Source organism: Mizuhopecten yessoensis, unplaced genomic scaffold (genome assembly GCF_002113885.1).
Source record: "Mizuhopecten yessoensis strain PY_sf001 unplaced genomic scaffold, ASM211388v2 scaffold1543, whole genome shotgun sequence".
NCBI classification, from domain to species: domain Eukaryota; kingdom Metazoa; phylum Mollusca; class Bivalvia; order Pectinida; family Pectinidae; genus Mizuhopecten; species Mizuhopecten yessoensis.
In genome coordinates this window covers 23,745-37,677 of record NW_018404099.1, presented here as the reverse complement: position 1 = coordinate 37,677, position 13,933 = coordinate 23,745, and the positions used below count along the sequence as shown (strand labels likewise).

Sequence of the window (13,933 nt, the reverse complement as noted above, 5' to 3'; positions counted from 1 at the left end):
ACAGAGCATGAGGGGCAGTGCCCAGTAGGGGGGACAGATCACGAGGGACAGTGCCCAGTAGGGGGGACAGACAGGGGGGGCAGTGCCCAGTAGGGGGGACAGAGCACAAGGGGCAGCGCCCAGTAGGGGGGACAGAGCACAAGGGGCAGTGCCCAGTAGGGGGGACAGACAGGAGGGGCAGTGCCCAGTAGAGGGGATAGAGCACAAGGGGCAGTGCCCAGTAGAGGGGATAGAGCACAAGGGGCAATGCCCAGTAGGGAGGACAGACAGGAGGGGCAGTGCCCAATAGGGGAGACAGAGCACGAGGGACATGCAGTGCCCAATAGGGGGGACAGTGCACGAGGGACATGCAGTGCCCAATAGGGGGGACAGAGCACGAGGGGCAGTGCTCAATAGGGGGGACAGAGCACGAGGGGCAGTGCCCAGTAGGGGGGACAGACAGGAGGGGCAGTGCCCAGTAGAGGGGATAGAGCACAAGGGGCAGTGCCCAGTAGGGAGGACAGACAGGGAGGGCAGTGCTCAGTAGGGGGGACAGTCAGGAGGGGCAGTGCCCAATAGGGGAGACAGAGCACGAGGGATATGCAGTGCCCAATAGGGGGGACAGAGCACGAGGGGCAGTGCCCAGTAGGGGGGACAGAGCACGAGAGGCAGTGCCCAGTAGGAGGGACATTGCACGAGGGGCAGTGCCCAATAGAGGGGACAGAGCACTAGGGGCAGTGCCTAATAGGGGGGACAGAGAATGAGGGTCAGTGCCCAGTAGGGAGGACAGAGCAAGAGGGGTCCAGTAGGGGGGGAACATAATGTTAATATTTAAATCCTTCTCCTTCCATGAGAATCTAAGAATTTTAACTAAATTTTGTGTTGAACATCCTTTGACAAAGGGAACTCCATTTAAATAAATGGAGGATGCAACCGGCCATCTAGTGGGATAGGGCATGTCAAATACAAGGAAATATTTTGAAATCTGTCTTCTTTACGAATGTAGGGATTTTTAATCAAATTTGATGTAAAGCATCTCTTTGCAAAGGGGGCTCAATTTTGTATAAACTGGGAGTGTGCCCCCCACCCCCTCCCCTCTCCAGGGGGCAGAGGAGTGGGGCCAAATAGAGGAATAGGGATTTTTAGGTTACCTGACCATAGGTCATGGTAACCTATTGTGATAGCCTTTTGTCCGTCGTCGTCCGTCGTGCGTTAACTTTTTCTTGTGAACAGGATAACTTCAGTAACCGAGTTTGATGAAACTTTGTATGCAGCCATATATCAATAAGATCCCGGATGAGTTCAAAAATGGGAATTATTCGACAGTGACTTACAGAGTTATTGCCCTTTGTAATAATATTATTATTGGACCTTGTGTTCACGATAACTTGAATAAATGTTGACGGAGTTCAATGAAACTTTGTCCGGTAATTATTTGACACTAACCTGCAGAGTTATTGCCCTTTGTCATTATGTTGTTATTTGTCCCTGTGATGTTGATTGACATTACACAAGAATAGATGTAAATTCATGTGGTACACCTTTATTTTCATTCATAACGCATTTTTACTACTAACAAGGTGCTATTAAAATTTTGTGCCTTATTTAATAAATCATTGATTTTCACTTTTACTTGTTTCTTTTAACCAAGAACAGAAGACATACAGTTACCAAGTTTGTTCAAAACAGACCCCTTGGGTCAAAATTGGAGTCACACCCATTTATTTCAGTTATCGTGTTCACAGGGTCCAACAATAATAGAATTACCAGGGGGAATAACTATGTAAGTTATGGTCAAATTGGTCCGGTATTCAAACTCATCCAAGATCTCATTGATACAAAGCTGCATACAAAGTTTCATCAAAATAGGTTCATATTTACTGAAGTTATTGTGTTCACAAGGAAAAATTAATGGAAGATGCAGCAAGGTCACTCGGACCGACGAAAAGTATGAATTGGCACCTGGATGACAGTCCTAATTTGAATCGGATGTCAGGTGATCGTTAAGGCCCATGGGCTTCTTGTTTATATTTAAAATCTCCTTCCATTTAGATTTATTGTAGAAAACCAAATTTGGCAAGGTGGAATCAATTTAGTATAAATGGAGGATATATCCCCATGAGAGCAGAGGGTTGAGGCCCAATTAAGGGGAGGGGGTGTTACAACCAAAATGAAACTTTAAATCTCATGAAACAATTTGGACAAATAGTCCTCCTACTCTCCATTGGTCATTGCCTGTTGGAGAGAAGAAAAAAATTATACATATGTAAAATGGCAAAGCTGGATGGTGTGATTTCCGAAGGCATGCTTGTGTCCCTTCAAAACTTTGCATGTGTTTTGAGCTCACCCAGCATGAAGTGGGTACCTGGGCAGTAAGTACCTGGGATGGAGTGCTAACTTCACTGAAATAAATGTTCTTGACCAACTTTCAATATCACAAGGGTCAAATGTGTTTAAAAACCTTTAAAAATTTCTTCTGTATAACCTAGGGGCCAAGAGCAATGATATTTGGCCAGTAGGTACCTGAGATGGAGTGCTATAAAGTTTCCTCAAATAAATGACTTTGACCTACTTTCAAGGTCACATTGGTCAAATATATAAATATCTTTAAACGACTGCTTCTGAATAATCAGGAAGCCCTGATTAATGATACCTGGCATGAAGTGCTAAAAACTGTCCTCAAATAAATGACCTTGTCCTACTTTCAAGATCACAAAGGTCAAATTATTAAAAACCTCTAAACAACATCTTCTGAATAACCAGGAGGCCCAGTGTGATTACAGTAGGATAGTAGCCTGCTGGGATAGATAAGTATAAAGTTTCAAGTAGTCTTAAGTCAATATATTGAAATGTTTTATTTAGAACATTTTACCATGATTGATCAAGTATTGAGGTGATCAATACAAGCCCTCTGGGCCTCTTGCTTAACAACAATACTGACTCATGATTTGATTGAATTTGACAGAAAGAAGAAAAACATGCATTCAAGAGTTTAGGAACCGGGAACAGGATAGCAACGTGGCTCACCTACGTAAGTTTAAACCAAAGTCATCCACTAGTAAGGTAAAATTTTGGAGTGCCCTACGTTTATTTGTGACTCCACTAGTAAGGTAAAACCTTGGAGTGCCCTACGTTTTTTTGTGACTCCACTAGTCAGGTAAAACCTTGGAGTGCCCTACGTTTATTTGTGACTCCACTAGAAAGGTAAAACCTTGTCCGTCCCGTACATTTTAAACCGTTAAAGATATCTTGATCAAACTTGAAGCATACCGAAGTTTGTCCGGAGCATAAGTTCCATGTTATTTCACCTACATTGACCAAATTTACCATATTTATGTATCTGGGGAAGGCGGTATGTCTTGCACTAAAATCAGGTTTTATGCCCCACTATATACAGAGTTATGGTCCTCTGTTATTTTTAATACCGAAGTTTGGCTACAGCATAACTTCTAAACCATTAAAGATATCTTAATCAAACTTTGAGTATACCTGCATCACCAACAGAAGGTGTGCAGTACACTGGAACTAGGTCTTGTTCCCCACTATATATACAGGGTTATGGCCCTTTATTTATTATTAATACCGAAGTTTGTCGACGGCAAAACTTCCATGTTATTTCACCTACGTTGACCAAACTTGCCATGTAGTTTTAATGTATTTTGAAATTAAAAAGACTTCTCCTGAAGAACCAAAAGTCCTAGAGTCATGATATTTGGCTGGTAGCTTCTTTGCATACAAAAATGACCTTGACCTGTTTCAAGGTCCTTGGGGCTAAATATTTGAAAACCTTTTAACAACTTCTTCTGATGAACTGTTAAGACCTAGAATATTGATATTTGGCTGTTAGCTTCCTTAGATGAAGCCGGACAAATGTGCAAACTTAATTTACCTTGGGCACTCCAAAGTCACAATGTTCAAATAAGTCAAAAGCTTGGGATCAAAGGTCAAGGTAACTGTGACTGCATTCTAAACTAGAATCCACTTTAAATTTTTGTTTACTCCTTTAAAACATTTCACAATCATTACCCACAATGTTAATTCCATCACAAGAATGTGAATATCTTTGGTTGACTTTACAGTAAAATTGGGTTGTGAAGTTGAGTTGACTTTTTTCGTTTAATTTTACAGATGAGTGACGTCAAAGCTGGAGGAGCTACAGTGTTTCCTTACATTGGGGTTAAAATCTTCCCTGAAAAGGTAATCTATCCATAGGCTCTTAGTCCCTGGTCATAACATAGATATGGTTCAGATACTTGGTTACTTAGTCCCTGGTCATAACATGGATATGGTTCAGATACTTGGTTACTTAGTCCCTGGGTCATAACATGGATATGGTTCAGATACTTGGTTACTTAGTTACTGGTCATAACATAGATATGGTTCAGATACTTGGTTACTTAGTCCCTGGTCATAACATAGATATGGTTCAGAAACTTGGTTACTTAGTCCCTGGTCATAACAAAGATATGGTTCAGATACTTGGTTACTTAGTCCCTGGGTCATAACATGGATATGGTTCAGATACTTTGTTACTTAGTCCCTGGTCATAACATAGATATGGTTCAGATACTTGGCTACTTAGTCCCTGGGTCATAACATGGATATGGTTCAGATACTTGCATGGTTACTTAGTCCCTGGTCATAACATAGATATGGTTCAGATACTTGGTTACTTAGTCCCTGGGTCATAACATAGATATGTTACTTAGTCCCTGGTCATAACAAAGATATGGTTCAGATACTTGGTTACTTAGTTACTGGTCATAATATGGATATGATTCAGATACTTGGTTACTTAGTTACTGAGATACTTGGTTACTTAGTTACTGGTCATATTATAGATATGGTTCATATACTTTGTTACTTAGTTACTGGTCATAACATAGATATGGTTCAGATACTGGGTTACTTAGTTACTGGTCATATTATAGATATGGTTCAGATACTTTGTTACTTAGTTACTGGTTATATTATAGATATGGTTCAGATACTTTGTTACTTAGTTACTGGTAATAACATAGATATGGTTCAGATACTTGGTTACTTAGTCCCTGGGTCATAACATAGATATGGATAACATAGATATGGTTCAGATACTTGGTTACTTAGTCCCTGGTCATAACATGGATAGGGTTCAGATACTTGGTTACTTAGTCCCTGGGTCATAACATAGATATGGATAACATAGATATGGTTCAGATACTTGGTTACTCAGTTACTCGTCATAACATGGATATGGTTCAGATACTTGGTTACTTAGTTATTGGTCATAACAAAGATATGGTTCAGATACTTGGTTACTTAGTTACTGGTCATAACATGGATATGATTCAGATACTTGGTTACTTAGTCCCTGGGTCATAACATAGATATGGTTCAGATACTTTGTTACTTAGATACTGGTCATAACATGGATATGGTTCAGATACTTGGTTACTTAGTTATTGGTCATAACAAAGATATGGTTCAGATACTTGGTTACTTAGTTACTGGTCATAACATGGATAGGGTTCAGATACTTGGTTACTAAGTTACTGGTCATACCATGGATATGGTTCAGATACTTGGTTACTTAGTTACTGGTCATAACATGGATATGATTCAGATACTTGGTTACTTAGTTACTGAGATACTTGGTTACTTAGTTACTGGTCATATTATAGATATGGTTCAGATACTTTGTTACTTAGTTACTGGTAATAACATAGATATGGTTCAGATACTTGGTTACTTAGTTACTGGTCATAATATGGATATGATTCAGATACTTGGTTACTTAGTTACTGGGTCATAACATGGATATGGTTCAGATACTAGATTACTTAGTTACTAGTCATAACATGGATATGGTTCAGATACTTGGTTACTTAGTTACTGGTCATAACATGGATAGGGTTCAGATACTTGGTTACTTAGTCCCTGGGTCATAACATAGATATGGATAACATAGATATGGTTCAGATACTTGGTTACTTAGTTACTGGTCATAACATGGATATGATTCAGATACTTTGTTACTTAGTTACTGGTCATAACATAGTTATGGTTCAGATACTTGGTTACTAAGTTACTGGTCATACCATGGATATGGTTCAGATACTTGGTTACTTAGTTACTTGGTCATAACATAGATATGGTTCAGATACTTGGTTACTTACTTACTGGTCATAACATAGATATGGTTCAGATACTGGGTTACTTAGTTACTGGTCATATTATAGATATGGTTCAGATACTTTGTTACTTAGTTACTGGTAATAACATAGATATGGTTCAGATACTTGGTTACTTAGTTACTGGTCATATTATAGATATGGTTCAGATACTTTGTTACTTAGTTACTGGTCATAACATAGATATGGTTCAGATACTTGGTTACTTAGCTACTGGTCATATTATAGATATGGTTCAGATACTTTGTACTTAGTTACTGGTCATAACATGGATATGATTCAGATACTAGATTACTTAGTTACTGGTCATAACAAAGATACGGTTCAGATACTTGGTTACTTAGTCCCTGCGTCATAACATAGATATGGTTCAGATACGTGGTTACTAAGTTACTGGTCATAACATGGATATGGTTCAGATACTTGGTTACTTATAATTAGTCACTGGTCATAACATGGATAGGGTTTAGATAGGTTACTTAGTCCCTGGGTCATAACATAGATATGGTTCAGATACTTGGTGACTTAGTTACTGGTCATAACATGGATATGGTTCAGAAACTTGGTTACTTAGTTACTGGGTCATAACATAGATATGGCTCAGATACTTGCTTACTTAGTTACTGGTCATAACATGGATAGGGGTCAGATACTAGGCTACTTAGTTACTGGGTAATAACATAGATATGGTTCAGATACTTGGTGACTTAGTTACTGGTCATAACATGGATATGATTCTGATACTTGGTTACTTAGTTACTGGTCATAACATAGATATGGCTGAGATACTTGGTTACTTAGTTACTGGTCATAACATAGATATGGCTGAGATACTTGGTTACTTAGTTACTGGTCATAACATGGATATGATTCTGATACTTGGTTACTTAGTTACTGGTCATAACATAGATATGGCTGAGATACTTGGTTACTTAGTTACTGGTCATAACATAGATATGGCTGAGATACTTGGTTACTTAGTTACTGGTCATAATATGGATATGATTCAGATACTTGGTTACTTAGTTACTGGTCATAAAATGGATAGGGTTCAGATACTAGGCTACTTAGTTACTGGGTAATAACATAGATATGGTTCAGATACTTGGTGACTTAGTTACTGGTCATAACATGGATATGATTCTGATACTTGGTTACTTAGTTACTGGTCATAACATGGATAGGGGTCAGATACTAGGCTACTTAGTTACTGGGTAATAACATAGATATGGTTCAGATACTTGGTGACTTAGTTACTGGTCATAACATGGATATGGTTCAGAAACTTGGTTACTTAGTTACTGGGTCATAACATGGATATGGTTCAGATACTTTGTTACTTAGTTACTGGTCATAACATGGATAGGGGTCAGATACTAGGCTACTTAGTTACTGGGTAATAACATAGATATGGTTCAGATACTTGGTTCCTTAGTTACTGGGTCATAACATAGATATGGCTCAGATACTTGCTTACTTAGTTACTGGTCATAACATGGATATGATTCTGATACTTGGTTACTTAGTTACTGGTCATAACATAGATATGGCTGAGATACTTGGTTACTTAGTTACTGGTCATAACATGGATAGGGTTCAGATACTAGGCTACTTAGTTACTGGGTCATAACATAGATATGGTTCAGATACTTGGTTACTTAGTTACTGGTCATAATATGGATATGATTCAGATACTTGGTTACTTAGTTACTGGGTCATAACATGGATATGGTTCAGATACTTGGTTACTTAGGTACGGTCATAACATAGATATGGTTCAGATACAAGGTTACTTATTACTGGTCATAACATGGATATGGTTCAGATACTTGGTTACTTAGGTACTGGTCATAACATAGATATGGTTCAGATACAAGGTTACTTATTACTGGTCATAACATGGATATGGTTCAGATACTAGGTTACTTATTACTGGTCATAACATGGATAGGGTTCAGATACTTGGTTACTATACAGATATGGTATAATAATGTAGCAAAATAATGACGAGAATTACAGTTAATTCAAATCTTGTTTCTTCAGCATAGGAGGGCCATTTGAAGGGGTCTAGTTAAATTACCTTTGATAAAGTATTCCAGTACACAGTGCTGTTGTATGTTTTTAGGGTGGAGCAGCATTCTGGTACAACTTATATAAGAGTGGGGAAGGTATATATGACACACGACACGCTGCATGTCCTGTGCTGGTCGGAACCAAATGGGTATCTAACAAATGGATTCATGAAAAAGGCCAGGAGTTCCGGCGGCGATGTGGTCTCAATCCTGATGAGTAACAGAAATGGAAATGAAGCATTTGTGTTGTGTCACCGTCATGATTACCTCACGTCTCCATTGGCCCATTCATCATCATTCATCAGTATTTATAGAGTATCGCAGATAATGTACCCAAATTTATGTTCTTCTGAACTCAACCCAAAACAGATGTTCACACATGTAAATGATGTAGATGTTTTGTATGTACATGGTGTTTTGTATGTACACAGTGTTTTGTATGTACAGTGTTTTGTATGTATAGTGTTTTGTATGTACACAATGTTTTGTATTTACACAGTGTTTTGTATGTACACAGTGTTTTGTATGTATACAATGTTTTGTATGTACATAGTGTTTTGTGTTTTGTATGTACATAGTGTTTTGTATGTACACAGTGTTTTGTATGTACATAGTGTTTTGTATGTACACAGTGTTTTGTATGTACACAGTGTTTTGTATGTACATAGTGTTTTGTATGTACACAGTGTTTTGTATGTACATAGTGGTTGGTATGTACATAGTGTTTTGTATGTACACAGTGTTTTGTATGGACACAGTGTGTTTGTAGCTTTGTTTACTGTTGTGTACCAGGTTTGAGTGTCTGGAGTTGTAATTCAATCAATTTTTAACCAGCATCTTAGTGGATAATTTGAGGTGCAGGGTCACTGTCACATTTGTTCTTTAAATGGTCTAATTTCTGAAGTTATCAAATTTTATTATAAAGTGTTTTCTCTGGTTTTTCCCCTTTTTATTTTGCATATAACCACATCTTTCAACATGGAAATCCATACTCTGAATTGAACATGAAAAATGGATCGGTAAAGGAAGAGGAAATTATATATTAAGTATTAATTCAATATATAAAATATATTTTATATGGATGTCTGGAGTAGCCAGTGTGTAGATATAAGATACATTTTATATGGACGTCTGGAGTGGCCAGTGTGTAGATATAAAATACATTTTATATGGATGTTTGGAGGGGCCAGTGTGTAGATATAAAATATATTTTATATGGATGTCTGGAGTGGCCAGTGTGTAGATATAAAATATATTTTATATGGATGTCTGGAATGGCCAGTGTGTAGATATGAGATATGTTTTATATGGATGTCTGGAATGGCCAGTGTGTAGATATGAGATATGTTTTATATGGATGTCTGGAATGGCCAGTGTATAGATATAAGACATATTTTATATGGATGTCTGGAGTGGCCAGTGTGAAGATATAAAATATATTTTATATGGATGTCTGGAGTGGCCAGTGTGAAGATATAAAATATATTTTATATGGATGTCTGGAGTGGCCAGTGTGAAGATATAAAATATATTTTATATGGATGTCTGGAGTGGCCAGTGTGAAGATATAAAACATATTTTATATGGATGTCTGGAATGGCCAGTGTGTAGATATGAAATATGTTTTATATGGATGTCTGGAATGGCCAGTGTGTAGATATGAGATATGTTTTATATGGATGTCTGGAATGGCCAGTGTGTAGATATAAGACATAATTTATATGGATGTCTGGAATGGCGAGCGTATAGATTTAAGACATATTTTATATGGATGTCTGGAGTGGCCAGTGTGTAGATATTAAACATATTTTATATGGATGTTTGGAGTGACCTGCAGGGGGCAGATATAAAATATATTTTATATGGATGTCTGGAATGGCCAGTGTGTAGATATGAAATATGTTTTATATGGATGTCTGGAATGGCCAGTGTGTAGATATAAGACATAATTTATATGGATGTCTGGAATGGCGCGTGAATAGATTTAAGACATATTTTATATGGATGTCTGGAGTGGCCAGTGTGAAGATATAAAACATATTTTATATGGATGTCTGGAGTGGCCATGTGTAGATATAAAATATATTTTATATGGATGTTTGGAGTGGCCAGGGTGTAGATATAAAATATATTTTATATGGATGTCTGGAGTTGCCAGTGTGTAGATATAAAATATATTTTTTATGGATGTCTGGAGTGGGCTGTGTGTAGATATGAAATATATTTTATATGGATGTCTGGAATGGCCAGTCTGTAGATATGAAATATGTTTTATATGGATGTCTGGAATGGCCAGTGTATAGATATAAGACATAATTTATAAGGATGTCTGGAATGGCGAGTGTATAGATTTAAGACATATTTTATATGGATGTCTGGAGTGGCCAGTGTGAAGATATAACACATATTTTATATGGATGTCTGGAATGGCCAGTGTGTAGATATAAGACATAATTTATATGGATGTCTGGAATGGCGCGTGAATAGATTTAAGACATATTTTATATGGATGTCTGGAGTGGCCAGTGTGAAGATATAAAAAATATTTTATATGGATGTCTGGAATGGCCAGTGTGTAGATATGAGATATGTTTTATATGGATGTCTGGAATGGCCAGTGTATAGATATAAGACATAATTTATATGGATGTCTGGAATGGCGCGTGAATAGATTTAAGACATATTTTATATGGATGTCTGGAGTGGCCAGTGTGAAGATATAAAAAATATTTTATATGGATGTCTGGAATGGCCAGTGTGTAGATATAAGACATAATTTATATGGATGTCTGGAATGGCGCGTGAATAGATTTAAGACATATTTTATATGGATGTCTGGAGTGTCCAGTGTGTAGATATAAAATATATTTTATATATATGTCTGGATTGGCCAGTGTGTAGATATAAAACACATTTTATATGGATGTCAAGAGTGGCCAGTGTGTAGATATAAAATATGTTTTATATGGACGTCTGGAGTGGCCAGTGTGTAGATATAAAATCCATTTTATATGGATGTTTGGAGGGGCCAGTGTGTAGATATAAAATATATTTTATATTGATGTCTGGAGTGGCCAGTGTGTAGATATAAAATATATTTTATATATATGTCTGGATTGGCCAGTGTGTAGATATAAGACACATTTTATATGGATGTCTGGAGTGGCCATATGTAGAAATAAGACATATTTTATATGGATGTCTGGATATCTGGAGTGGCCTGTGTTTAGATATAATACATATTTTATATGGATGTCTGGAGTGGCCTGTGTGTAGATATAAGACATATTTTATATGGATGTCTGGAGTAGCCAGTGTGTAGATATAAAACATATTTTATATGGATGTCTGGAGTGGCCAGTGTGTAGATATAAAATATATTTTTTATGGATGTCTGGAGTGGCCAGTGTGCACTTTTCATAATACCTGCAATATTGCCAACATTGTGATGTTTGTGAATGAATTGTTCTGTTGTGAAGTGTGATGGTTTGAATGTTTACAAATTGATCAACACAAGCACTTGTAACAAACTACAGTGGGTTAGAGAGGTAACAAACTGCAGTGGGTTTGAGAGCCATTATTTCAATGCACTTTTAATATGCCCTTGGCGTGTAATGCTTTATCATAGAGGAAGTGAACTGAAGTTTGTATAATGTTATGAATCTTGCATAATAATCCTGTTTTAACCGTATGCTTTTGTGATGTTGAATCCAATAAACTAGAATAGTGTTAGAAAATATTTTGTAATTTTGTATTGTGTGTAGAGTTACGGTAAAGCAGGCTTATTACATCATGTTTTATAACTGTGCAAGTACATAGGGTTCAATCTTTAGTGATGTGTAGATAGTACACATATCCACTACCACAAAACTAGTTCTCACACCTATCCACTACCACAAACCTAGTTCTCACATATCCACTACCACAAACCCAGTTCTCACACATATCCACTACCATCATACTAGTACTCACCTATCCACTACCACAAACCTAGTTCTCACACCAACCAAATTCTCACACCTATCCACTACCCTAAACCCAGTTCTAGCACCTATCCACTACCACAAACCTAGTTCTCATATATCCACTACCACAAGCCTAGTTCTCACACACTTATGCACTACCACAAACCCAGTTCACACACCTATCCACTACCACAAACCTAGTTCTCACACCTATCCACTACCCTAAACCCAGTTCTAGCACCTATCCACTACCACAAACCTAGTTCTCACATATCCACTACAATCATACTAGTACTCACCTATCCACTACCACAAACCTAGTTCTCACACCAACCAAGTTCTCACACCTATCCATTACCCTAAACCCAGTTCTAGCACCTATCCACTACAACAAACTTAGTTCTCACATATCCACTTCCACAGGCCTAGTTCTCACGAATATCAACTGCCACAAACCCAGTTCTCACACCTATCCACTACCACAAACCTAGTTCTCACACCAACCCAGTTCTCACACATCCACTACCACAAACCTAGGTCTCACATATCCACTACCACAAACCTAGTTCGTACGAATATCAACTGCCACAAACCCAGTTCTCACACCTATCCACTACCACAAACCTAGTTCTCGCACATATCTACTGAAATTGATTGAGTGGTAGGTAATACAGCCATGGGTTGATGTAGATTTATGTACCCCCTCTGTACTGGGGTCGGACCGGTTACTTTATTATGAAATTTGTTAGCTTTGTTCTGTCATAACATTCGTATTGCTGTTATAAAGTCATTACATGTCTTACCAGCAAAGAAGGCTTCTTGTGAAAACCTTGTTAGTCTTAACCATTGTTGAATGAAGGGGATTTAATATATTATATAAACAGAGGGGGTGCTAAGCTTAAAGGGAAGATTTGTATCCAAGCCACAAGGACTTATCCCCCCCCCCCCCCCCCCCCCCCCCCCCCAATTCATAACATGGAAACATTTGAGATACCCTTCATATAACCATATATTTTTTATACAATTACTAGACATTAAGAGATACATACACTCATGTTACTAGATTTCTTTTTCTGAAAGCCAGTTTCTTTATTACTAAACATTGCTTATTGAAAATTCATAAACATATAAACAGGATATGTAGTATCTCCAGATGATGTCTCTGCCTCATGGTGTACTGTCACCAGGTGACGTCCCTGCCTCATGGTGTACTGTCACCAGATGATGTCTCTATCTTGTGGTGTACTGTCACCAGGTGACGTCCCTGCCTGTGGTGTACTGTCACCAGGTGACGTCCCTGCCTCATGGTGTACTGTCACCAGGTGACGTTGCTGCCTTGTGGTGAACTGTCACCAGGTGACATCCCTGCCTTATGGTGTACTGTCACCAGGTGACATCCCTGCCTTGTGTTGAACTGTCACCAGGTGACGTCCCTTCCTCATGGTGTACTGTCACCAGGTGATGTCCCTGCCTCATGGTGTATCGTCACCAGGTGACGTCCCTGCCTTGTGGTGTACCGTCACCAGATGATGTCTCTGTCTTGTGGTGTACTGTCACCAGGTGACGTCCCTGCCTGTGGTGTACTGTCACCAGGTGACGTCCCTGCCTCATGGTGTACTGTCACCAGGTGACGTCGCTGCCTTGTGGTGAACTGTCACCAGGTGACATCCCTGCCTTGTGGTGAACTATCACCTGGTGACGTCCCTGCCTCATGGTGTACTGTCACCAGGTGACGTCCCTGCCT

General features: G+C 38.4%; 1 protein-coding gene across 1 annotated transcript in view; it reads left to right on the top strand.

Annotated features, from left to right (window-relative positions):
- Positions 1–8,680, top strand: part of LOC110465071 (prolyl 4-hydroxylase subunit alpha-1-like) — a gene marked incomplete at its 5' end in the record, with an annotated part of 56,855 nt that extends 48,175 nt beyond the window's left edge. Inside the window, 3 exons of the mRNA XM_021520652.1 lie at positions 2,945–3,010; positions 4,108–4,176; positions 8,278–8,680. Coding sequence (XP_021376327.1) covers positions 2,945–3,010; positions 4,108–4,176; positions 8,278–8,445 — 303 coding nt within the window. The remainder of the gene's footprint in view (positions 1–2,944; positions 3,011–4,107; positions 4,177–8,277) is intronic.
- Positions 8,681–13,933: the final 5,253 nt, after the last annotated feature.